General features: G+C 41.8%; 1 protein-coding gene across 4 annotated transcripts in view; it reads right to left on the bottom strand.

The window, feature by feature from the left end:
- Positions 1–27,899, bottom strand: part of runx1 (RUNX family transcription factor 1) — a 198,215-nt gene that overhangs the window by 29,979 nt on the left and 140,337 nt on the right. For 3 of the 4 annotated variants that reach the window (XM_069888817.1, XM_069888819.1, XM_069888818.1), the window contains 3 exons: positions 23,052–23,296; positions 22,214–22,370; positions 20,966–21,070 (listed from right to left, as the gene is read on the bottom strand). In XM_069888817.1, coding sequence (XP_069744918.1) covers positions 20,966–21,070; positions 22,214–22,370; positions 23,052–23,296 — 507 coding nt within the window. Of the gene's footprint in view, positions 1–20,965; positions 21,071–22,213; positions 22,371–23,051; positions 24,426–27,899 lie in introns of those variants that run through there. The other variant, XM_069888820.1, reaches the window with a different exon arrangement.

Here is a 27,899-nt window from a genome sequence, read left to right as displayed (position 1 = left end):
GCATTCAACAACACAGAGTCAGGACCAGAATTTATTGTCATGAACAAGTCTTGAAATTTGGTGTTTTGCGGCTGCATCACAGCGCAAACATTTAAATTGTGAACCATCTTACAACAATAACACAAAAAAAACTTTCAATAGCAGTGCACGAAAAGTAAGGCAGAGTCTTTGGTTCATTGACTATTCAGGAATCTGATGGCAGCGGGGAGGAAGCTGTCCTTGTGCCGCTGAGTGTCCATACCTGTCCTAATGTGTCAAACGACACAGATACTTATCGCGATCAAAAGTAGTATGCGTGTAATAGTCGATCCCCTAAATCTTACACTAAAAATTGGTGAAATTTGCCTATTGCATGCGTATATATCCAGAAAAAAATAGTTTGATTAATTGCCAGAAACCATTTGGCACTTTGCACGTTTACCGCCATAAATAAGTCAAAGGAAAGGAAAATATCTGGCAAGAATAAAATTTTTAAAAGTTAAAAATAAAGAGACGGAAATAAGGAGCTGAAGAACATATGAAGAGAATAAATATGAAGTAAAATGAAAACAAATGAAAGCTATTGAAAGAAGTCTCACAGTGGGCTGGTGTTGGTCCAACTTCCTTTTTTTGTTACTCATTTCCATAGCCTTTGAGGGAAACACATTTGTAAAGAATCCTGCTAAAATTCATCATCAAAAGAACACAGAATGATGTTAAAATTGGTGATGGCTTGAAGGGCCTGTATCAACAAGCAAAATCAGGTTCAGGATAGATTTCTCACCTGGCTACGAGCTTGAATTCAGCTCAGATTACTTTGGGTAGTTCTCGGCTCACCTTAGAGTGAGGGGTGTAACAGTTTGCGAGCAGAGAACGAGGCAAGATTGAAGAGGCCAAGAGGCAGACAATGCCTCCCTCAATGACCTCCTCAACTGACCATGAAATGTGCAGCCTTGACCCCATTCCACAGTGCAATAGGAAAGCAACTACAATCTGCCAATGGGCTGTATAGACCACCTGCCAGCTGAAAGACAGTAGGGCCTTTGGAGCAGGTGAACCGCTGCTGAGGCACTGAAACGTAGTGAAGAGCTTTGAATCCAAATGCACTTTTGTTTGAAGAAGAGGAAGACATGGGAGAGGCATTGTATTCATGACCACTCTCAAGAAAGGAGGCCACTTAACCACTGGTCAAGTGATTACTCAGTTGCTTGCTCCTTGTAGCAAGGAGCTCCTCCCAGCATTGCAGTGTTAATGCCTTACATCTGGAAGAATGATGGATGTAATATTCATTGAGGAACATCAAATAGCATGTGCACAGCAGCACCAACCATAGCACATCATCTTCTATGAACTCACAAAATCTTTCATGGCACGGTTGGTGTAGCAATTAGCGCAACGCTGGTACACCGCCTGCGATCGGGACCAGGATTCAAATCCCACACTGTCCGTAAGGAGTTTGTACGTTCTCGTCCTGTCTGCATGGGTTTTCCCTGGGGGCCCTGGTTTCCTCCCACCCTTCAAATTGTCCCAGGGGTTGTAGGTCAATTGGATGTAATTGGGTAGCATGGGCTCGTGGGTTGAAAGGGCCTGTTACCATGCTATATGTCTAAATTTAAATTTACATTCATTTCCATGAGTTGAGAGGGGTGAGAAAGAATCCTTTGCACATTCAGCTATCCTCAGAAATTTATTATTGCCCCACGTCTCCCACACGATGATATGAAGCCATGATTTTAACCAGTGGGTCCACCACAGACCTAGGCACAATGGAGGGCTTTGTCATCATATTGTCTCTTCACAATCATCTCATCACAATATTGCATGTTACCTCTAGCCAGTTTTCCACTGAAGCTAATCCATGGAATGAGTGGGAAGCAGTTTACCTTCACCATTTCCACTCCAAGGTTGAGGCCACTCCAACATCAGCCATTGAACTGTAGAGCACTGATGTCATTTGAGGGCATGCATGCTTGGAAACAAAGCTCCAAGGCATCATTCAACCCTTCATTCAAGGTCCTCTGCCCACCCACCCTTGGCAAATGAGGATTTGATGCTGACACTTAAGCTCTCTGGTGTGACCAGAAAGAGGGACCTTGGTGAACGTGAAGTCAGTGTAGAAGAGGCTAATGTGCTGGAGCATGTTGAGATTAAGAAAGGGAAGGTGCTGAATCGTCTTGACAAACTTTCAGGTTGATAAGACCCTAGGAACAGATACGATATATCCCAGGTTACCACAGGAAGCAGAGGAGAGGTTGCTGGGGTATTACCAATGATCTTTGCATCTTCTTTGGCCACAGGAGAGGTACTGGAGGATTGGAGAATGACAATTGCAGTCCTCTTGCAAGAGGGAGAATCCTGGGAATTATAGTCTAGTGAGTCTTATATCAGTAGTGGGCAAACTATTGGAGAGAATTCTTAGCAACAGGACATATAAAGAAGCTTAGTCTTCTTATGGATAGTCAGCATAGCTTTATGAGGTGCAGGTAATGCCTCACGAACCTAAATGAGTTTCTCGAGGAAGTAACAAAAGAAAATGGAATGTAGGGTGGCGGATGTGGTGTACATGGATTGTATCAAGGTATTTGACGAGGTCCTTCGTGGTAGGCTCATTCAGAAAATCATGAGGAATGGAATCCATGGAAACGTTGCTGCTCAGATTCAGTTTTGGATTTTCTGCAGAAGGCAGAAGGTGGTAGTAGATGGAATGTATTCCACTGGGGGTCAGTGACTAGTGGTGGTCTGCAGAGATCTGTTCTTGGACACCTGCAATTTGTGATTTTTAGAAATGACTGGGACAAAGAAGTGGATGGGTATGTCAGTAGGTTTGCAGATGACATGAAGGTTGAAAGTTTTGTCAATATTGTAGAAAGTTGTCACAGATATCAACAGGATAAAGATTAGATGTAGAGTTGGATGGAGAGGTTGCAGATGGAGTTCAATCCAGAAAAGTGTGAAGTATTACCCTTTGGAAGGTCAAACCTGATGGCCAATGTACCAGAAATATTTTAGCTGACTGATTAAAATAGCATTCAATGGCCAATTCTTCTTATCCATGAATGCAGGGAGCAGTGATCCTCATTTTCCTCTACACATCACAACTCTGGTTAACATCAAGTCACCCAACCAAACTCTGCAAAGTTATCCAAACTCTGTAAAGTTATCCAAACCCTGCAAAGTTATCTAAACCCTTTCGCAGAAGTGGTGAACCATTATCAGCTTCCTCTCCCCAGCATGGAGGTTTTGAAGTACTTAACCAGGTGATATTGCACACTAGGTTGAAGCACCTTATGTATTACCTGTTTGGCTACAGCAAGTTAAACTTTTAGTGGATATGTATAATGTAAATAACAAATGCATTATCATTACACTGGACACAAATGATTGGCTTCCTGAACACTTTTGGGTGCATTTTATGGATTTTGGGTTGCTGATCACAAAAATCATATTAAAACTTTCCTATCATGTACCCATTTTTTTAGATACAACTTATTTTGTCTGATTTCCTGTCATATTTTAAGTCTACTAATATATTGCCCTCAAAGCAAGCAGTTTTGGTCAGTCCCAGCATGCCTGGGTATGCACTTTGTGCAAGTCCTATGCAAATATTCTTAGTCAGAATAAAAGCAGCTCACATATACTGATGCTGTGCATTACATTGTTTATAGTTTGAACGCATGTTGATGCATGTTCTTCAGACAATAGTGTGTGTACTTAACAATAGCATTTATTGTCTTCAGGAAGATTCAATACAGCAGAAATGTCTCATCAATATCGCAACAGCTGCAATTCATTCGATTACATTTGTGGCACGTATACGCTTAATGGTAAATTCAACAAAAGTTAATTTAATGTTTCTCCAACTTCCTTTGTGATACAGCAAATCTGAAGTTATCTTTTGTGTTAATCATGAAATTGTCTATCATAATCCCCAAATTTTTCAGGAAGCAAATCTTTTGGGAAAAAAAAATTGTTGTCCAGTGTTATTATGTTGAGATCTGTCCAAGCAAGAAGGTGTCAGGAGACCAGAGAAAATGTTTCAAGGATGTTTACACAGTCTCCTTGAGAAAGCGTAGGAACCTCACTGACACATGGGAATCTGCTCCCATGGCTGCTCAAAATGGGAAGGCACAAAGCCCTTTGAGTTTTTTTGACAGGGAAGTAGAGAGGCCATGGTCCTGCAGCTGGAGTGCACAACATCCCTCCCACTCACCCGGATCATCAAACACAGCTTGTGGGCAGAGTCTGCAGATCCCACGTGAGTCACTTCAACTTCCTCAAAGCCACCGAACTGAAGTGGAAGCAAGCCATCCTGAAGGGGCTGCCGAGAAAGGAGGAGGAATCCCATGCAGCAACAAACTAACAGCAATGATTGCAGTTCATTTTCATAATTAGTACCCAGAATATAAAACAATAGCTAAGAACTTTAAACTTCTGCAAATAATTTCATTCTCTGGCCCTTGTGAATGTCAGAGCCGTTCTCATGAAAGTACGGAGAATATAATTGATCCCATGTGCAACAGCAGGTACTTTGCTCTGTTTCCAACGCAGACTTCGAATGTAACACTATGCACACATGCCACTATCTAGTTTTGAGTGAAATGACTCACACACATTACAACAGGAAACAACTGAGTTGGCTTTTGCCTCTCTAAGACAAACTGTAGCTTAGCAGTACAAATTTGCAGCAATGAAAGCTCGGCTTGGAATTTTCTAAAACAGTGAAAAATTTAATTTCCTCAATATTTACAATTGGCTCTCTGAGCTCTTGGGGATCAGCTGGTGAAATGAACCTATGTTCTTATTGGAAATGAATGTGTTGATAGACTAGTCCGCATCTACAAGAAGGAAAGTAACTCACCTTCCCCAGTATTTGCAAGGAGCATTATATAAATTTGATCATGAAAAGTAATGTGTCCATTACATTGCCCACTGAATTACTCAGACATTTCATTGAGTGAATGAAGTAAACTACATTTAAGTACAGTACAACTCCGATTCACTGAATCGGATTTTCCAAAATCCTCATTTATCCAATTTTAAAAAAATTGGATAAATGAGCATATCCAAAGAAATCAGAAATCCTCATTTATCTATTTTTTTTTGGAGCTGAACTGACCTCACAGGTTGAAAGAAATTCACCTGTCATGAAATTAGAACAAGGATTGACCTCATTTCAGGTAACACCTTCCCTTCTCTCTTTCCATTTCTCCTTTACGTTCCCATATTGACTTTTCTCTCCAACTCTCCCTCTCAAACTGAGTACCACTGTTTGCCAGCCGTAAGTAGTCGGAAGAAGCAAGCCCTTGTCCTGGTGTCATCAAGGAGAGTGGTCTTCCAAGCAGGAATGGGACCTCGGGCTCAGTGGTGTTCCCTCCCCTCCCATTCCCTCCTATCCTCTCTCCTCCCCTCCCTCCTCAGCATCCCAGAGCTCCTACCAAGGGGAGGATTCAGTCGCGACTTGGGCGTCAGGAGCTCGCTGATTCACCAGTGAGTGTACCACTGGCCCAGGAAGACTCCCCATAGATCTGCGGCAGCAATTGGGAGGTCTCGGTGATCAGCGGTGTTGCACCAGCATATTTTTTGGTAAAAATTCAACATGATATTAATGCTTAAAAAGCCTTTCCTTGTTGCTTGCCTGTTGCCTAAACATTTTGATACAAGTGATTTGCTGCTGGTCTGCTACTGACCAGTTCTCGGAAAAAAAAAACGTTTACCTGACATAGGCCCGATCCCGACCATTTTGGATAATCGGAGTTGAACCTGTGCTTAATATTCTGACACATGCTTTCAGCAATTGCGGACAGCACAAGATTAACTTCATTATTAATTCACTTACCCTCTGGTTGCCTTAGTTGAAATCTCTGAGATGGTCTTCTATGAGGTGGGGGTGACTGCTAAGGACACTACATTTGCACGAAGGTTAGCTAATTTATATTTTTGCAGCAATTGTAAAACTAGCAGCTGTACCAAGTTTTAACTGTGTGTTTTACTCTGGTTTTTAAAAATGCAAGAGGAAATCTCTGTCTTAGAATCGTCGCATAAAATGTGTGTGCTGGAGTTACCAACAGGTTGTATTGAACTTCACACATTTTATTCCACTGAAATCAAATGTGTGGATGTCAGTACCACCCAGGGCCAATGTTCCCCCATCAGCGCCACTGAGCAACATCAAATCTCCACTCCACAGACTTGAATCATTAGGTGCTTTTAAACTGTATCATCCAGGTGTGATTAGTGGGGTAAAGGTGCCTCCAGCACCTTTTAAGCTGAGGGGGGGATAGCCCGAGTAAATTCCCAACTTGGCAATTTAAGGGGGATCCTGCCCCAGCAATGACGTGGTAAGTGACGCGCAATGCAAACTAGTCTCCCCGTCCCCCCCCCACACCAGCTCTCAGTCGCCCCCACCCACCAGCTGTCATTCTCCCTCCCATCATCAATCGCGCTCCCCCCACCCCGTGGCAGCCAACCCCTCTGCCCCCGCGGCCCGCCAACCGTGGCATTCCCCCAGCCCCACCGACCACGGCATCCCCCTGGCCCCGCCGATTGCGGGGACCCTTCTGCCCTGCGGGCGATCCCTCTCTCCCCTTCTATTGGGGATTCTCTGTGACGCCTGCGTGTAAGTGCTGACATCACAGGGGTAAGTGGGTCGGCCATTTCTGCTTTCAAGCCACGGGAGGATGTGACCCAAGTAGCTTTTACGGCAGGGATGCGGTTGATTTCTGATGTGCCTAACCATGTTAAACCGTTTCAAACTGCCCTGTGAATGGGACACTAACCAGGCAAACTCCATTTTATAGGGCATTTTAAAAATGCCTATTGATACATGTTGCAGTTTCATCCCTTCAGACGCTCCTTCTGATGAAGTTAAATTAACTAGTAAGTGACCACCAGGGGTCAGGCAGGAGCATGGGAGTTTTACATATAATTAAATGTTTAATATTTTTAAAAGAGCTCACAAGGTAGACTACTTGAAACATGGTCACAATAAAGGTTAAACTCTATTTCTAAAATTGATACTTTAAAACAAAAATCACTGACCCCAAGAATCACAAGGAAAGCCAAGCACTTGGACATAATTTCTGAAGTTACTCTGTGACTCATTCAAAAGATTATCTTTAGACGGAGATCTAAAAATTCTCAGCCGCAGCATACTGAGAATGAATTGGTCAAAGACAAGGAAGTGAGATTGGGAAAATGTGGTCAAGTGTGAGACCCAAGGAGGAACACTTGTGAAGAGGATAGAGGGGATTGGCAGAGTGAGGGGAACTGGATCCATTGGCATCCGATGTGGTCCAGCTCTTGACAGGGAGTTTCTCTGTCTGTTGCTTTTTCCTAAGATGGGTGGAACTACTGGCAGGTTTCACCATATCCTGCTTTCATATCAGACCTGGTACTTAGATTTGATGTTGCTCAGTGGCGCTGATGGGGGAGCATTGGCCCTGGGTGGTACTGACATCCACACATTTGATTTCAGTGGAAAGAAATGTGTGGTTATTTGCACAAATTTGCTTATTTAATGGCCAGTGACGGTCTTTCACACCATTTAATATTTTCCTGCTTCTCCATTAAGCAGTTTCCAGCCAAATTTAATCAGTATTTGCCCTCTTAAAGAATGGTGGCTTGATGTTTTCCTTGTGACAATGGACTCAGGAACAAGAATAGAAAGAGTGAGAGGGATAAAGGCCAAGTGCAAGGGGAACTGGGAGTAACTTAGATGGGCAGCGAGATGAACGTGGACAAGATGGGCTTAAGGGCCTGGTTTCATGACTGTCACTCTGTGACAAATGTTGCTTGAGGCAGCAAAGCACATTCTCAATCTTTGATTTATGTTCTGCCATCTTTTGGAGTCTTTGGAAAAACCAGATGATTTCCTGGTTTAATGTCTGACTTGAAACGAAGCACTTCTGGCAAACCGTCAATCCTTTAGTGCAATCTAATGATCATGTATTCGCATATCAGGACGACTAAAATTGGAGGCAGCTGCTTCAGAGAGCTCTGATGAGAATACGGGCTCTTGTACATTTTGTGTAAAGATATTTCTGGCTCTGATGTAATAATTCCATTGAATAGCCTTCAAAGTGCACGAGTGGATGAGATTACAAAGTGTTCTTTTCCTTTTAGAACTGAAGCCTGTCATGGATCAGCATCTTTGGGACACACTACTTCACTGAAGATTGAACACAACAGTCCAATCCCATTCTCTGCAGCATTGCCACTCATTTTCTCTCTAATGCTCATGAACTCCCTTTCTGATTCCTTTGCCAATCAGCTAACCAGGAGGCAATAAACATTAGCCAATTAACCTAGTGAATGCACCTTTAGGGTTGGGAGGAAAATGAATAAACGGGCAGAAGCCCACACGATTGCAAGGATCGTAAAAACCAACACAAGTGGCACCCAGTCAGGACTAAGCCCAAGTCACTAGAGGTGGAAGGATGCAGAACCGACTGTCATGTTTATGTTCTGATGAAAGAAATAGATCATGGACCTTAACAATATTTAAGGGGAGAGCGCACGGCATCCCAGAATTTGAGACCAGTTTGATAGTTGCATTGGCAAAGCTGTGCCTGAGTTGTTCCAAAGATTAATAATTGTCATAAGCTTCTCAGCCACAACACATGCCTTCAATTTTCAGACTTTACTGGAGTAATAGTTAGTTTTGAATTTAAATACAATTACCAAATCAACATTAAATTTAAACGCTGTTAACATAGTAAAATATCCCAGGGCACTTATCAAACAAAAACTAACACTGAGCAACAAACAGATACCACAACAAATGAAAGGAGTCCTTGCCAAGGAGCATCTCAATGGAAAGCAGAGAGGTAGGGTCGAGTATTCTAGAGGTCAGGATGCATGAAGGTACAGCCTCCAGGCAGATAGAGGAAAACATCCAAGGACATGCTCAGAGCTTCCCTAATATCCCGGCGAGCTTCTGGGACCCTTCAGTTCATGATCAAAGAGAAGGAGGAGCATTTGAGATGGTAGTGAGCACCTAAAATCCATGATTCAGGAGTACCCAGAGTTAGTGTGTAAGAAGCAGAAGGAGCAGGCACATTACAAATGACTCCAAATCTTGCCCCATCTGTGGAAAATTTCATGGGTCCCACTTTGACCTCAAATGACACCAGAACAAATGAAGGTCAGGTAGCAGCAAGTAATCCTGAAAAGTCTGGTGAAAAAGGGGGAGTAATGTACAAAATAGGGGAATGAGTAAAGTATGCAATCCCTTCATCCTGCCTTCTGGTCAATAAGATCATGCCCTCAACTCTGTTTGTTCTTCATACCCTTGATTCCCCTCCATCCCAAAAACCTGTCTATGTCAATCTGAATCCATCCATTCAGTGAAATGGATTTCACAGCTCTCCAAGAGAGACATTCCTTCTTAATTCCCCTAAATAGATGTCACGGTGATGAATCAGGTAGTACTGCTTCATCAGAGTGCCAGGGACCCTGACCTCTGAAGTTGTGTGTGCGTGCGTGCACGTGGGGGGGCTGCATGTTCTTTCTGTAACTGTGTCAGTTCCCCTTGAGAGCTTCATCTTACATCTCAAAGATGTATGGGTTTGTAGATTAAATGGCCACTGTATAGGCCCCCTGGTGTGGAAGTGAGAGATTGAATTTGGGGGGAGGGGAGGGGAAGTAAGGGGAATGTGGGGAGGACAAAAATGGGGGATTCGTGTATGTTTAGTGCAAATGGGTGGTGGATGGTCAATGTGGACTTCCTGGGCTGTGCGTTCTGTACCACACTGTCTGATTCTCTGACCCTATAAATAGATAACTCCTTATTCTGAAATCTTTCCCCCCCCCCTCTCCCTCAGCCCCCTGAGTCCTAAACTCCCTCAAGATGGGTGAACATCATACCAGCAACCAATTCAAGAGAGGTCCTGGAGGACTGTACAGATAGTAAAAGTTGTACAAAGATAGGGAGAGGTAAGGACAAGATGGACTTGGGGAAGGGTACTTTAAGATCAAGCCACTCAAGGGCTAATGGGTGACAGTGAGCCCAAAGCTGGTGGGTTAGTGGTATGAGCCAGGATGTACAAGGCTGTGTATGGCTGCACACTGTTGCTGGGCTTATGTCAACATCAATGTACAGAACAACCTGCTGGAGCTAAACGAGTGTCAGTTCAGGATTTAACCTCCAATGTACGACCACCTCAAGGAAGCAGGTTCACGTAACACAGCCTTCACACCAGCTGTGAAATAGCTGCAGAGCCCTCCTCCTTGAAGGACGTCTGGAGTATATGTGTTCCTAGCCAGTCAACTTTTACACTCTTAATGCTAGAACTGTCCTGTTGGAGGTAAACACAATCTCTGCCAGTACTAGAAAACTGGAGCAACCCACAAAGAAAATGCTGGAGGAGCTCAGCAGGTCAGACATCACCTATGGAAAACATTTCAAGTTTTGGGCCAAAAGCCCTTTAATTTAGTTTAAACAGCACGGTAACAGGGCTTTCTGGACGATGATCCCATGCTATCCAAATGCACCCATTAACCCTTTGGAACTTCCTGATGAAATGATCAAGAGTTTTTGGCCCAAACTATTGACAGTCTATTGCTTTCCATGGATGCTGCACAACTTGCTGGGTTTCTCCACCACTTACTTTGTGTGTTGCCACTGTTCTGTGGCACAGAATTCATATCAAGATCCCCTCCACTTATATCAGTGTCCACTAAAGTAGGCTCCTCTCTCCTGACTAGGCCGAAAGATTCCTTCAGAATCTCTAAATTCAGTTAGTCTATTCCTGAGAAAGGATGATGCACACTGTAGTTGGGATTCACAAAATATGGTTGAAGTGAACTGGAACACAATAACCAGCTAAAGCACAAACATATATCAAACAAACAACACATATAACCTACTATAATGTCTGTAATTTCATGCTAAATATTTGCTTAAAAATAACCACACTAAAATTGTGGCTTATGCGATTAAAAAAAGTACAGTCCCCATCATAGTATCCATCCATTACAAGAAAGACCTGAAAATATTTAGATCCAGAAAGAATAATTATCCTCATCAATTTAGTAGGAATGTATCATATTGCTTGGATGGACTCCAGTTGGCTTTGTGACCAGATCCAGATGAATCTATGATGCTGTATAATTCTCAACATTAACCTTGTGAGAACTGAGGAAGTTTGTGAGAACCAAGTAGAATTGCTCATCTGTTTGTTTACCCTTTCTGCTTTCATAAACACCCACACACAGCCACATCTGCCCACACACAGACACTTATTCAGAGCCATACACACACGCACACCCACATCAGCACACACAAACGCACACGCGTGTGGCACATGTGGCATACACTTTCGTCAACCCTCACATTCCTGCTCTCTCTCTCTCATACACGCACACACGTTCATATGCACACATGGATATGCGGCCATCTTCGCACATCTGCACCACACACAAACACCTCTCCCCGTACACATACCTGGTCACACAAGGATGCACATAAATACAAACACACGCAAAAATATACACAAGCTGATAGGCACTTAAACAGAGAATACACAAAACAATATTGACCTAAGGCACGCAAATGGGATGAGGTAAGATAATTGGCATGGACAAGCAGTGCTTTTCTGTCCTCTACAACTATATGACCCTCTATGACTTCAAACACACACATTTCCATGCACACACATGCACATATTTACATAGAGACACACCCACATTTTGATTGCTATCTGAACATATAACCATATTTACTCATATACATACACTCCTAAGGACAAATACTTTTACACCATGAAACAGAACACTAAACCTATTTGTTTCTTTGCTGTGTTATCATTTCTGTCTCCGACTCAGGTTGTGGGCTGAAATCCGACGCCAGATATTGGAACACACGAATCAAGACAACTCGAGTTAATGCTGCCCTGCTACACCATCTGTGCTCTCCAGTGATATTTAAAAGATCTTGTGGTACTGCTACAAAATAATGCCACAAGACCACTCTCAATGACCTGGTCAACATCATTCCTTAATGGACATCACCAAGTGCCACTCATAGGAACTTTCCATGTCGCTGTACTTCTTACATTAGAATAGAGACTACACTTCAAAAAAATATTGGTGATAAAGTTTAAGATATCCTGACACGCTCTTTCTTTTGAGCAAGAAGTAGGATAGCAAGACATGAGCTTGAACCCTAAAATTATCTGCATTTGCAAATATCTTTAATTTGTAATTCCTCCAGATCTCTATTCATTATCATTGTTCTGTCAGATAATGCCAAATACTCAAGCCAGCCAAGATTCTACCCTAGTTTCAACTGTTAAAATAGAATATACAAACATGCTGGAGAAACTCAGCAGGTCGCGCAGCACTCATCAGAATTAAAGGATAACAAAGGTTTCGGGCCTAGACCCTCGTCATTTACCTGACGAAGGACGAAGCCCAAATCAATGGTTACTTTTTACTTCCTGTGGTCTAAGTGTCTCCAGCACATTGTGTATTGCTCTCAACCCAGCATCTGTATATTTCCTTATTTAAAATCAACTCTTGGTATTTCCACAGACATTACTCTTTCAAAAACTTGATGCATTAAAGCGAGTACTTATAACTAAATTACTGTTGGCTCCTTGACCTTAGAAGTCAATTTATGATATGGGCACAAAAGTATTTAACATATTTGTAATATTGTAAATGGTAATTTGTTGCATAAATATTCTATAATTGCAAACCTAGAAGGGCCGAAGGACCTGTTTGTGTGCTGCCGTGTTCTATTAATTACTACTGTAATGTACATAAATATTGGGATAATTTGGTAAAATTAGAGAAGGTTACATACATACACACATTTTAAAACAGATCTTATTTGAAATATTGAAGAATTCATTTTCAGTAACATTACAGACACTATGGAGAATGCTATGCACATTTCATAAGTAGCTGCTAAATGAAATGATGTCATCAAATGAATCGACTGGAGACAGGTCGTCTGTGTTGAACATTTTTCCAAGGCTTCTGACCTTTCTGCAAAGTGCACAGAAAGGTCATTCCTGAGAAGTTTGTTTACCTAAGGCCACAGATGGGAGCAAAAAAACTCCTATTGTTTGCTGGAGAAGGTGGGGGAGGGGTTTGCAAGTGAGAGAGTCACATGGGCTTTGTAGCAGTTGGAAGATGAAGAGAGGGAGAGACTGAACAGAGATAGCTGAAGCAAGCAGGGAAAGCTTGTTGGAATTGAAACAGAAAGCTCTAGAGTGGCGGTTGGTTGGAATTGCTATCTGTCTGATGTTTCTCTTGAAATAAGTGGAACAGGAAGGAACTCTGTGATAGCCTGAAAGAAAGAGGTTATCATCTGGAGAACCCTGATGGGGCAAGTTTAATCAGCAAGACATTGAGGGGACTAATGGTGATACCTCAGTTATGGAAATCCTGGAACATCAAATCTCCCTCTGCAAACCTCCAAAGAACCTTCCTGAGTGGTAAGCATTTACCTTTCGTGCACAAACACCTGGTGAACTTTATACATGTTAAATTCTGTGTACAGTATAAGAATTGCCTGCAACCAGTGAACTTGGAAGAATGAGACATGTGATTGAACTGTGAACCAAAGAACTTTTCTTAAATTTACACACACATACACGTGTGCTTAGAATTAGAAGGGGGTTAATTTGGGTTAGCTAAGTTAATAGAGATAAGTTAAAGTTTGATTCTGTTTTCATGTTTAAAGATAATTAAAAACAACTTTTGTTAAGTAACCATTTGTCATGGTGAATATCTATTGCTGCTGGGTTTTGGAGTCCTCTGGGCTCATAACATTACTGATGATACTGGCAAACAGTCACAGTTATATTTTGGCAGTAATGGTTATAAACCATTTCTTCGTTTGCTATTTTTATGGTTGTTTATCTATTTACTTTAAATAAATGAATGTTCCTGTTAGACTGGAAAAAATATTAACCAATACATTGCAGAGTATTTTTATTGACTTTAATATATGACTGTTGTAGCAGAGACCTTGCTTACTTCAAATAGTTTTAAGGCAGGGAAAGGTCATATAAAAGTGCTAAGTATCTGTGTGCTTATTAGAAACAGTAATTTCTTGGCTTGGGCTGCCTCATAGTTCTAAGAGGTAAACCAGATCTGTAAATAATACTGTGTGGAAATTCTTCTAGGATTTTTGAGCCAACAAAAGTAAAGGGGAAACCTCCAGGCAGATTTTATATCTGATTTCAAGCAAATCTAATTTAAAAGTGATATTGGATTGACCAATAGCATCATTCCTGTTCAGCATACTAATGCAGGCTGCCTAATATTATCTCATTCATTGATGCCTTTTTGGCAGTGATGCATCTGACAGATTGAACAGAAATGAATAATACTCCTGACACCTTAAATATGTTTGTACATTTAACTGAAGTTGACTGGATTCTCCAAGTAATACACACATAGAGCACTGGTTTCCAGATGAAATGCAATGAGACACACATGAATATGCCAAAAGTTAAAAACACTATGTTGGAGAAACTCAGCAGGTCAAGCAGAATCCTTTATATAGCAAAGGTAAAAAATATTTATGAATATGCCAATTTAATTTGGTTACAATCACAGAATGGGTCTTAAATCCAAATTTAATTTCCCCACCTCCTCATGTTATTTGTTATCTTTTTTTTTAAATTGCAGAAGTCAGATGAAGGAAAAATTTCTTGCAGTTTTGAAAGCTTAGCAAACAATGGATAAATACATGGATAGGAGTGGTCTGGAGGGTTATGGAAATTAGAGTAGGTCAGTGGGACTAGCTAGTTTTATTTATCAGCACAGACCGGAAGGGTCGAATGGCCTGTTTTTCTGTGCTGAAATCTTTTATGATTCTATGTTATATTAATTACATGAAATTAACAATATGTACATCATGTGGCTAACTATGGTTATTTTTAGAGCTAGTGAAACTATTCACACTGGTAAGAGTACCTATTCACACTGGTAAGAGTATCTATTCACACTGGTAAGAGTACCTCTTCATGGTATATTGTAATTATAATAATGGATTTTCCCAAGATTACCATGAAATAGTCAACGTTTGTTTTTATTTAGTCTGGGTGATACTAATACATTTGAATGTGTGATACTGCAAGTGGGTTGTGTGGTGAGAAAGCAATCTTTCAAGATCCAATCCGTAAGTATTGCTCAGGCAAAACCTCAGATGAGACACATGGTGAAGAAATAGGTAAACTGACATGAGATAAGTGGATTGGGTAAGATATCTGTTTTCCACTTGGAACCTGGTGAAGTCACAAATCCAAATTCACCTCCATGCCCATTGTGTCAGAGAGGTATGGTATGGAAACAGGCCCTTCAGCCCATCAAGTCCACAAAGCCAATCAAGCACCTATACTGTATTGATGCTCATCTTGTTTTATTCTCCCCACTCTCTCTCATCAATTCTGCCGCCCCCCAATACTACCACCCACCCACATTGGAGGGGCATTTTATAGTGGCCAATTAAACCAGAGGCACCCAAAGGAAACCCTCATGCCACAAGGAAAATGTGCAAACTCCTCAGAGATGCCACTGAAGGTGAGGATTTATCCTGTGCATCTGTTCCTCTGAGACAGAGGCTCTACTAGCTGAGCCACCCTTATATTTAATCAAGCATCTATTTTTTTTAAATTATTTTGCTCTAATCTTACCCTAACCTATTTATCTTTGCCACATTTCCATCAGGTTTCACTGAATTCTACCATTCCCTTACAGACTTAGGGCAATCTACAATGGCCAATTAACCTAGCAACCTACATTCCATTGGGAAGTGGGAGGTAACCAGAGAACACGAAGGGGAAATCCCAAACACACGTCCTCACAGACATGCAACACAGACAGAACTGGAGGTCAGGTCTGAAGCAGGGTCAGTGGAGCTGTCAGGCCAGATTGTGGACAACTTAGTACTTTCAATGCTATCCAGATACAATCATGGGAATAAAATTTGTTTCTGGGAAATGATGTCATACTGCTGAAGAATTAATTTTTCATACTTCCCAAACATTTTGTAAAGTATAACTTTCTAAAGATGTGTGATATTCTTATTTTCAAGCTGAAGCTTATTTTATGGAAAAACTGATCGAATAACCTACTTAGTTAAATTATCCAGTAGTTTTGTGCCCTCCATGTACAATACTGGTCTACAAGAGAATAATCAGAAAGCTACCAATAATATGCAATTAAATACTAATTATTGAAAGTGTCCACCTAACAGCACCATGGCACCAAATTTACTGAAGAATATTCAATTGAAAGGGTAGGTTTGCTACAAGGTTGAAGCTGAAAATACAATTTGAGGCGCAGTAAACTCCCTGTTATCCAGAATTCAAGCGACCGTTAAAAAAGTTGTGAAAGATAAATAGGTAAAAAATACAAACGCCTAAAATTGGGGGCACCTAGCAGTTAGTTCACCATTCCACACAATCTTAAGCAACCAGCAAATTCACTTATCCAGACTTTACCAATCCCCATGGGCACCAGATACTGGGATCTACGTGGACCAAATGCAACCCCATGGGAGTAGCTTAGACAGGCATCTTGGTCAGAATGGAAAGGTTGGATGAAGGGCCTCCAAATTCTGTAAAACTCTAACTCAATGATCATGTGTAAATTTATCACTTGAATGAAAAACTCAAGGCTAAATAGAAGATAGAACTTGGACCACTATTGCACAGTACAGGCCTTTGGGCCTTGATGTTGTGTCGACATATATACCTACCAAAATTGTTTTTTAAATCACCAGGAAAAATGATCTTGATCAAGGTGAGGTCGGAAAAAACAAACTTGTGTGCTAAACCATGTTGAGATTAGGAAAGAGGAAGTGATGGACCTTCTTATAAATATTAAGATTGATAAGACGCTGGGGCCAGACACAATATACCCCAGGTTGCTGTGGGAAGGGAGGTAAGAGATAGCTGGGGCAGTAGCTATGATCTTTGCATCCTCCTTGGCCCCAGGGGAGAAGCCAGAGGATTGGAGAATGGCAAATCTGGTCCTCTTGTTTAAAAAATGTAATAGAAAGAATCCTGGGAATTATAGGCCAGTGAATCTTACGTCAGTGAGGTGAAAACTATTACAGATGATCCTTAAGGACAGGATTTCTTAGAATTTGGAGAAGTACAGTCTTCTCAGAAATAGTCAGCGTAGCTATGACAGGGGCAGGTCATGCATCACAAGCCTAATTGAGATTTTGTTTTGAGGAGATAACAAAAGAAATTGCCGAAGGTAGGTGTGGTGCATATGGATTCTAGTAAGGCATTTGACCAGGTTCCCACGAGCGACTCGTTCAGAAGTAGCTTCCAGGGAAAGGCACTCCAGTGCATTGAGCAGTTAACACTGTTATGGGAATGGTGATAACAAAAAATGGAAAAAATGGAACAAAAGTATAAAACAAGTTTGATTGTGCAGAATTTGGACCAATTGAGACTGGTGTTGTATAAAGATAGGATAAATAAAAAATGACGTTTAAATATTTCACGGCAGTGGAGCTAATAAATCAAATAAAGGCAAAAGGTATTAAATGGTTTTTGAGATTTGTCATGTTATACACTGATCTATCCCATAAATCATTTCAAACTAATACATGTCTGTGCAGTGGAAGTATATCATCAGTTGACTCCTTAGATCTCACATTGTTCAGATACAAAGAACAGGAATCATGAGCTAAATAAATATTATCATTACTGATCATTTCAAATATCAATCTTAATGTTGAATTTGGAAAATATTGTAATTTTAAACATCAAAATGGAGCATAGAGTTACACAGCACAGTTACAAAGCCTTTGGCCCAACTCATCCACACCGACCAAGGCATTTAAAATGAAAAGGATGCCTTTAAAATTGCTCGCGATCCTTATCCTGGGGTTGTGGGCATGTTCAACCAGCGAACGGCGAGGACAGCTCTAAAATTGCTCAAAATTCTGGTGTTTGCATCAAATGAGCAAAGTGTGGCTGCAATTCTTTCAGGGAATGCACATTTTGGAATATTTCAATATGATTTTGATTACATGTAGAGTTTGAAAAATAATTTCTATTAAAGTATCTAGATGCTTTACAGTAATTTATTGGTACTTGATGCTATGGCTTCTCAGTTCCAAGTGCTGTTCAAAGCCCTGTGAAATCTGCGAAGACATGGTTAAAAACCTTCAAGCGATTTCAGTTTGTCCTGCTGTTGTGGTAAGGAATTTGTTGTGATATGCCCTCCTGTAAACTTCTTCATTTACCTGTATCCTGAGAGCTCTTGCTCAAACAAACCAAAAGAAGCAACCAAATGGTGGTTACTGTGTGAACCTGATTTACAATAAGTTACTTGCCGTAACTGTTCTTTACTTCTATATTCATTGTTTTAAAGCATTTTTGCAGATAAAAATGGAAGCAAAACAGTTAACAAAATGCAATTCCATGTATCTAATTATATTTTTAAAAATCCTGCATTGAAAATCATTTTCATATTATATTTAATATCATTTTCATATCTACTTCTAATATTGAATATTACAAAATTCCTCCATGATCATTTATTAAGTTCCTGATGCATAAATTCATGGCATCTTATTAACGAATCACAGCTTCAGTTTATGGAGAGCACTTTGATTCAACCCTGTGGTTTGGCGGTGCAGTAAGGTGAATCTTTATCTGAAATCTGTTGGTTTCTCTGATGTTTACCAAACAGCAGATCAAAAGTAATTCTGCGGTTTGGATGAATGAGTAAAAGGATAATCTGTAATTAATAAACAAAAAAAACCTAATTCCACATCCACCTCCCAAATATCTGAGTACTTATTGCAACTCCATGTAGCCGTAGAAACATTACATTCAGTTCTGTTGAAATACTTTTTATTCTTGAAGATTACTTTTTGATTTAAAGTCGACGTAATATTAATTAACACAGTGTCTACCATTCTGGGTCCAGAAAATTGATTATTTGTCATTTACTACTGATATTGAATGCAATCAGTCATGAAAATTAATCAACTGCATTTTAAGAAAAAAAAGATGCTCATTGAAAAAGAAGATTTTCATATTATTTCCATCATAAAATTATCTTTACTACCCACTGGATGTCCAAACCACACAAATAATCTTAAATTTTCTAGATAGCCAAGATTAAATATTTCTGAGTGAAGTTAATGTGCTGGCAAAGGGAGACAGACATTTTTTTGAAAGAACTATTAGGTTTGAAGAGAAGGATCAGTGGAAATTAACAATGTCTTCTTTTCGAACCAAGATGAATCATTCCAACACATATCAGCTTTTGTGGATTCATTTTGTTTGGTGTATTAAACATAAGCCAAAGGGGAACGCTAAAGTCAAGGCAGAATAAATCATTTTGAGAAGGGTTGGTATTGTGATGGTTGAAACTATTAAATATGAATTTCCAAATGTTGAAGATAAATGTTTAAAGAGCAGAGAACATACACGGTGAAATGAGAAAGAATACACTCTACCATTTAGATAGGGTCATCACATAATCCCACAAATGTGCTATTTCTCTCATAACTATATAATCTTTACTGTTTATTATTGTTTTGCCAATCTAAAATAGGCATTTGTGACTAATTTTGAATGTCATGTTTAATAAAAAATAAGGCTACATCAGATGCTATATCTTACATTGCTAAAAATCTAAGCATCCACAAATAAAATTCAATATATTTTGAATGATTATAGAAGTATGTTTAGTTAATTTTGGCATTCTTAGTTAAATATTTATGAAATAGATTCGCTCTTATCAGTATTACTTGTTTTATATTTGCTTTGCATGAATCCCTACTTGTGGAAGAATGAAATAATCAGATTAAAAAATTATTTAAAAAAAATCCATTACATTGATTTATTTTAGAACGATTGAAGCCACAAACATGGTGTTTCTTTTAATAACCAGTGCTTTGGAAGAATATGCCCAAATAATATAATTCATGTTATTCTTGAGACTTCTATTCGTCTTGTCAGGCGACAATGACAATGTTTTGTAAAATAGTTGATTATTATTAATTAAGCTGCAATAAGAGACTCTGCTGCTATGGCTTGAGTGGGCTTAAAATTTGACATAAAATTAACTTCCAACAATACATTTTGCGGCACTTCAGAACTGAGCCAAATAAAGTGGAGGTGCTTCAACCGGATTGTACATCAGGCTACTTGTTGTGAACAGGTCTGCTTTCCTTAATAATTAATGCTTATACAAATGGATGCAAAATGGTCACCCCCCACCATGCCTTCAATTTACAAAGCTAAATAAAATCTCCCAAACGGATTCTGCTGCGATATCTTTCATTAGTTCCACAACAACATTTAATGGCTTAAATAAAAAAAGAACTACTTTACGTAAGGATGGCATGTACATTGTAGCACATGCAATGTATTATTTAAACGGCCAGCGATGTGGGAATATATTTTAATAAATCACTTAATTGTAAAATGCCTCGAACGAATGTTTTACACATTGATGCCATTTACGTTCCTATTTAGTAATCACTGATTTCAAACATTCATACCTGAATCTGGCTAACAAATTGCACTAAGAGTCAACATGTCGAGAATCTTCTGACTGCTTTAAAGTACTGGGTATGCATTCGGATTAGGTTTGTCAAACGCACTGGCATTGAACGTTGTTTGTTCAAGGTACCGAATTATATTTTTTCTTTTCCTCTCCTGCAGGTGTTCTATCTATGGACGGCAAAACTGTCAAGAAGCGTAATTGCTTCATGAAACACACACAAGTGTTTTTTACAGAAAAACAGAAGTCACCCAATCTGTTGGGACCGAGCAGCTGCCCCCAAGCAGAAGGACCGTCCTAATGTGCTTGTACAGCAGAACATTGGGCGGGGCTTCGTGAGGACTAGCAAAGCAGCTCTAGCAAAATTCCACATCTGACAGTATCCACCTGGAAATCCTGTGCAGGACACAATGGCTAAAACCCGACCGTTCGGGGCGTGGGAGGGGGAAAAGCAAAGAACAACTCGTGTAAAAATACAGGTACTCACTTCTGGGCTCCCTGGGTCCGTCCACGGTGATCTTGATGGCCCGGTGGTATGTGGCGACTTGAGGAGGATTTGTGAACACAGTGATGGTCAACGTAAAACTCTTCCCTGAAACAGGGGGCACGGCAGCTAATGAGCAGGTTACGGACACAAGCAGCGTTCAAGAAATAATAGGAACAGGTTACCTTGTAGATTATGGATTTAAATCCACACTTTTACTGTTAACAGCAATGCCTATCTAAATACCTTAAAGAACAACAGCATGTTGAGTTCTTTGCTTTTTTTTAAACATCGGTGACTTTATTTTCATTCATTGTAAATTTTCTGTCATATTCGAAGACTGAACTGCAATTTGCAACATGACAGCAAGTGTTTCATTGAATCCATCGAGTATCTTTTACCATATACTTTTAAAAGATGGTTTAATTTCAGTTTTGCCCTTAAAACCTACTTCATTTTCAACGCAAGTGTTTCAATGTTCGATTCTAAAGAAGCAGTAAAATGCAGTGTAGAATATCTGACATTTTAAGTGGCTTAAATTGATTTTACAATGGGTTGTAAATTCAACTGCTAACGTTGTGGTTTGATTTTGCAAGGCTAATGTGACCTAAAGAGACGGTCTAAATATTTGGAGTAACCGAGAGGTTTCAGAGCAGTCGGGCCACTGGTGGACGTTCCCAAGCGGGCACGGTGGGGAGGGGGGGGGGGGGGGAAGAAAGAGGGTGATGGAGTAAGATTGATGTCCTGAAAGAGGATAAAGGGACCCGGCTCGAAACATTAGACTGACCACTTCTACCCCTGGATGGTGCCCGGCCAGAGGAGCCGCGTGTCCGCCCCCCCCCCTCCCCACCAAGTGTCTCACTGATTACTCCAGCACTTGTAGTATGTGTTTCTCTTGAAAGATGTGACCGGGCAGATTAAATGTCTGTTTTTGCCAAGTTCTGTGCGTTAATATGAGAGACCCTCACTGGTCCCAGTACCACCTAACACACAAGACAATCCCTGGCCGAAAATGACCCCAAGCTCCTCAGCAGGCGGTCGGCAGCCCGAGATATTCTGCTCCATCTGGCTGCGAGGGATCAAACCCTGATATGATCTACATGGTGCAGAATAATTTTGAGTCTGTTTATCAGGCCCGGATAACTTTGTTACTTGATACTTTCGGTGCTAAGCGTTTACGTGGAAGGGACGATTATAACGACATCAATCAGCAAAAGGTCTGGCGAGATTTTTTGTTGCTGCTTTGACTACCTCGTCCACTCCGGCCCACGAATCGGAGATCGTTGAAGCGGGCCACTTGGTTCTTCATGACGGCCGTGGCGTTGCGCAGTTCGGCCGAGTAGTTCTCGTCGTTGCCAGCAAGGACCGTGACCAGAGTGCCTTCGGGCACATCTCCCAGGGCGACCACCTGCAGACGGGAGACGGGCGCAGGTCAGACACGGAGAGGTCGGGGCGAGAAAGGGAAATAGGTAGCCAGACCCACTAAAACTCAAAGCACTTCCACCCCAACCTGAACCCCCTCCAAATATCCCTCTTCCCCCCCTCCCCAGTCTCAAGGCAATACCCCCTCCCACCCCCCGTGTTCCGAGTGCGTCTAGAAGTGAATAAGGGGATGTTGGTTAACGCAGGAAAGTCCCGCCGAGGCAACCATAAATGGCGGGACAGTCACCAGGGCCAGAATGGCCGACTGTTACTTCTGCATTTTCTAATGAAACACCCTTGCTCTTTTTTTGGTGTCTTAATACCGTGTCGTTCCTGTAATAATATAGATTAAGACTGTGGGAACGACCTGGGTGGGTGGGAATGAGGAGGGTGGGCGGGGGAGGAGAGACGGCAGTCGCGATAATCCGGTTTGTCAGAAAACCGAAGTTAGGAAAGACCAATATCTGGGTGAACATTTTAGAGTGGAAATACTCTCAAACTTTTAATTTTGACCAGTCCCTTCTGCATTTTAGATATTGCATTGATTCCCCTTCATGAATCGGCACTAAATAGCAGCAATGCTTTTCAAACTGGATGACAAGACTCGCTGAAAATTCAGTCACAGCCCAGGAATGAGTTTCACCAAGTATTTGTACGCTGGATTTACCTTAAATGCGATTGGAAGGGTTTTGTTGCACCTCCAGTGAGTCGGCAGGACGGAGCAGAGGAAGTTTGGACTATCGGTGCGGACCAGCTCTCCGGGATGATCGGCTAACACATCGACCATGCTGCGATCGGCCGGCCGCAGTTTGCCCAGAGCGCTGTCCGGAGGCGCCAGCGGGAGGGAGTCACTCATCTTCGCCGTGTTCAGCGTGGTGGAGGGCGGCGTGAACCGGCGGCTGGTGTTGGTATCTACAGGGATACGCATCACAACAAAGCTTAAGCAATATCACCGACCCCCAAAAAAAAAATCTCGACACCGGCCAGCAAAGCAGAAACTTGTGGATGGTGAGAGAGGCTCTCTCCCCTCTTGGCCCCCCTCAATCCACCTGCGACACCCCCAGGGTCCACTGGAGAGATGAAGGTCGCTCTGGCGAGGTTCAGCCGCAAGGCGCGATCGGTCCGAGTCGGCCAACGGGTTTCCAAGTGTCCACCTGTGGGACCCTCTCACTTCTCAGTCCCACACGACCGTTCTGATGACCGGCTGCTCCGCCGCACCATGTCGAGAGGATGGATGTTCGCAGGCACCGTCGCCCCTGGTCGGGCAGATTAAACTCAAAGCACGAAGAAGCAACTTTCTTTTCTTAATTAAAAAAAAAACTGCACGGTGAAATTTTCTAATCCAGCAAATAAAAATAATTCCAAGTCACTGTACGACCGCAGGTACAGTTGAACTCTTGCAGCTTTCGCTTTCTAAAACCTTTATTGGGGGGGGGGGGGGCACCGTGGTTTTTTTACCCCGCTCGGTTCAAGTTGTGGCTCTTTCTGTGGTTTGAGACATGCAAACACCACATCTATAATCCCCTGCTGTCCAAAGCGCACAGAGACAGGCTCCAGTCCACCGGGAACGTCCACACAGGAGCCAGCCGCCCTGTTGATGCCACTGCGCCCAACAAAGTTCTTCCAAACTTTTTAAAAAAACTTTTTTAAAAAAAAGCTGGAGCAATCTAAAGCAGGAATTGACTTCTTCACTCAACAATCACTTGTTTCTCTCGGCATTCCGTCGCTCAAGGTTCTGTCTGTCCTTTTTGTTTTGTTTTTGGAGGTCAAATTATTTGAGCCCTTGTGCTGGCCGGAGCGGGATCACTTCTGCGCTTTATGAATGAGCCTCTCTCTGCCTTCTTTCTGGTTTAAGGTGCCTGCCTCGGGAGGGCTGCACAAACCCCGACGCGTTCTCGCTGTGCGCAGGAACCCGGCCGATTGGCATATGCCTTCAACACCCCCACCACCAATCCACGGCGCCTTCGAGAATCCGGACCCCGGTCAGGAAGGAGGAGGGGAGGGGAGGGTTGGACCTTTTGGACGGCGTCCAACCAATCGGCAGAAGGCGCCTTTGTGCTTTCGAAAGCGCCCGGGAGTGGAGCCGCGCGGTTCCGGAACGCGGCGCACGCCAGGCCGGGCGCGCGTGCACGAGCGGGCGCCGCTTCCATCCATGAATGGGACGCCTCACACCGTCCTGTTCTGTGAAACGAACCCAAGCGCCTTTCATTCCTTGCCCTTCGTTTACTCGAGAAGGAAGGTGGCTTTCGAAATTCAAGACTTATCCTTTGCTTCCAGTCCATTGACCTAAGAAGCTTTGAGAGTCCTTTTTTATTCCAGGCAGTTTTCCTTCCAAAACATGCCTGGAATAACAACAAAAGTCCAGAAAATATTTAGATTATTCAGGTCCAAATGGTGATTTTTCCCTCTCTTGACTGCACTGTTTATCCACAGACAGCTAAATATTTACACATTAAATTCGATTTGGAGTTTATATCAGTGCATTTTCGCTCTCTTTATTTCTAAATATTATGTTATTTTGGGATTTCAGCTTTTCAATATTATCTTCACAACATGAGCCCACAAACATTCATTAGGTCGAGTTAAACACAAGCTGCTGGAGGAGCTGAGCCCAGCAATGGCATCTCCTCTGTGTCCTCGTGTCGCGAGTGACCAGAGACCAGACGTGTTTGATGGCCTCCCAAGTCTGTCCATCAGTTTACATAGCTTTATGACCATGACATCTATCTATCTATTGCTTATATATATTATACAGATATTAAAAATATATATATATACACACACGCACACACACACATATATATATATACACACACTCATGCACACACATATACAGACACACACATATATACACACACACGCACACACATATACAGACACAAATATAGACACACACGCGCACATACACACATATATACACAAATATATACACACGTACACACACATATATATAGGCATACATATATATAGACACACACACACATATATATATATATATATACACACACACACACACATACATATTAAGCCGTAGGAAACGCCCGTTCATAAAATCCTAGCTGCCAGAGGAACTCAGCGGGTCGCGCAGCATCCGTAGAGGCAAAAGGGTGGACGACGTTTCGGGTCGAGAGGCTGATTCATGGTGCAGGGCCTGAACCCGAAACGTGGACCACCCCGTCTTCCTTCACGGGCGCTGCCCGACCCTCCAACAGGCCGATTGGTGCTCCGGCTGGGTGCCCGGCATCTGAAGCCTTTGAGATTAAGAAAAAATCCATGCCGCCTGAAAGGAACCACAACTCACAATATGTATTGCGAAAGCAGGACACGCACCCTGCGGTGGATCAAAATGCAAGCGGCTGGAAAGTCTGGTCTGCTCTTTGGTTTAATAAATCTAAAGTTTCAAACGTGGATTAAGAAATGCGCTTTCTGGTCTCTCCTGGGGGTACCGGCCACTTCCTGGTGCCTGTGTATTTTGGAGTATGACCTGACGCCGCCTGCTCCTCACACAGGTATGACCCCACTCCCACAACGCGTGTGAGCCTTTGGAAACGGCAGGAATCCCACTGGTGGCTGCGGCACCGCCGAGCGAACGAAGGGTTAAAGCAGCGTGAGACGAGCGGCCACGGATTGGTCCGGCAGACTCGTTCGTTTCCTGTCTTGGTGGAAATTCTTAGCAAATAAACCGGATGATAAAAAAAACAACACAACAAACAGGCACCTCGGGGTTTCTTGGCGAGCAGCAAACCCGAGGGATGGGCGGCAGGGGGCAGCGACGGACCTTGGAGCGTCGCGCTTTGGCAAATCTGGCACCTAAGCAAAACGTGGACTTCTGTTTTTGGCTGTTAAATTATTATTATTTTTTTTGCAGGGACAGAAATACCTATTTTTTGAAAGCAAAACAGGGGATGTGTTAACCCCATCCACGTCGTAGGCGAGTTTATCCCCTGATAGATTAAACACTGCACTAGCTGTGTTTTTATTCCACGTGTCAGACCTATCATGTGAGCGAACTCCCCCCTGTGTGTGCGCGAAGTCGACATGTCTTGGCAGTACATTTTAGTTTCTATAACTAAACAGGAAGGGTCTCGATAAAGATAGGAGTATTGAGAAAAAAAAATGCAGCGGCAGCTTTTTTTTAAAGGGAAGAAAATAGTTTCCAGTCGATTTCATTGAGGCTGCAAGTCCAAAAATAACAAGACAATTAGAATTATTGATTTTATTTAACTTCGGAGATTCACGTGAATTAAATTATGTTCATAAGATTCAATTATTATTTGGCAGAATGCACGAGGCGGCAGGATAAATGTCTGCCCACAAAATTGTAATAGATTTTTAGTTTTTGCAATGCCCGGCCAATCCTTTCAAAATGCAATAATTGGAAAGCTTATTCTTTCCCTCATCCGGAATTCACTAAAAAATCGTTCTCTAAATGCATTTAAACACCGCCTTCATCTCAAGTCTCTGTCAGGAGCGGCGCTTGTAACTTGCTTGTTATTTTCCTATTTACGGTCTCTCCAAACCCGTTTTCATTTCACCCCGATTTATCTTCGTGATGGGCGACTTGTGTCTCTGTAGTGCTTCGCCCGAGCCAAATATACCCGTTGAATCATTACTTCACGCGATAATTTCTTACTTAGAATTAAAAATGGACCTGGGAATGAAATGACTGTCCAATTATCTCTCGTTCCAGCGGATTTAAAGGAACCCACCTCAACCAAATGTCAGTAGTTAACTCCCAAGCCCGTCTCTCTCTCGGCCTGGCTGCTCAGTGGCCTCGGTCCCCTCAACTGTTTTTGTTTGTTAGCACAACAGCTAAAGGTTTATTACAAACTAGTAATCCCGAGCAAAGTTGTCAGAAACAACAGGCCGGAGCTAAAGCAAAGGCACAACGCTGGAGAAACTCAGCCGGTCAAACAGAGGTTAAAAAAAAATACATAACCGGCTCGAAACAGTCGGTATCAAAGCCACCGGGAGTCAATTCATTGAAACCGTTGTCAAGATGATTTTGAACCTGATGGGAGTCTGTCAGCAGTGGGAAGGCTGGGTTTAATTCGGAGGATGACTTTGAACTGCACTTTGAGAATGAGCAGAAATGCATCCACCTTCTAATTTTTTATAAGTTTGAGTTCAATACATGTTTTATTTTGACTCCGTTTGTTAAATATATGCATTTAAGTTTGATTTAAATATGTTTTTAAGTGTGATATCTTAGTATTAATTACTTTTCTTTTTGTTAGTATTTTAATCTGTTATGCTTTATTTTGTAAGTGGGGTTTTTTCTTACATATATTACTAACTTTATTAATTCTTCACTCTTTATTTAAATTACTGATGCTGTATTGTAATTTCATTATCTTATTCTTAATTTTTTAAAATGTAATCTTATATCTTATTCATGTTATAAAATCTTAAATAAAGTTTAAAAAAAAGAAATGCATCCACCTTTTAAATAAAAGCCAAAGGCCGTCAAAGTCCCCCCCCCCCCCCATTCACTGTTGCTCTTCCCACGTTTCCC

This window comes from Narcine bancroftii, chromosome 7 (genome assembly GCF_036971445.1).
Source record: "Narcine bancroftii isolate sNarBan1 chromosome 7, sNarBan1.hap1, whole genome shotgun sequence".
NCBI lineage: Eukaryota > Metazoa > Chordata > Chondrichthyes > Torpediniformes > Narcinidae > Narcine > Narcine bancroftii.
This window is presented reverse-complemented; position numbering and strand designations above follow the sequence as displayed.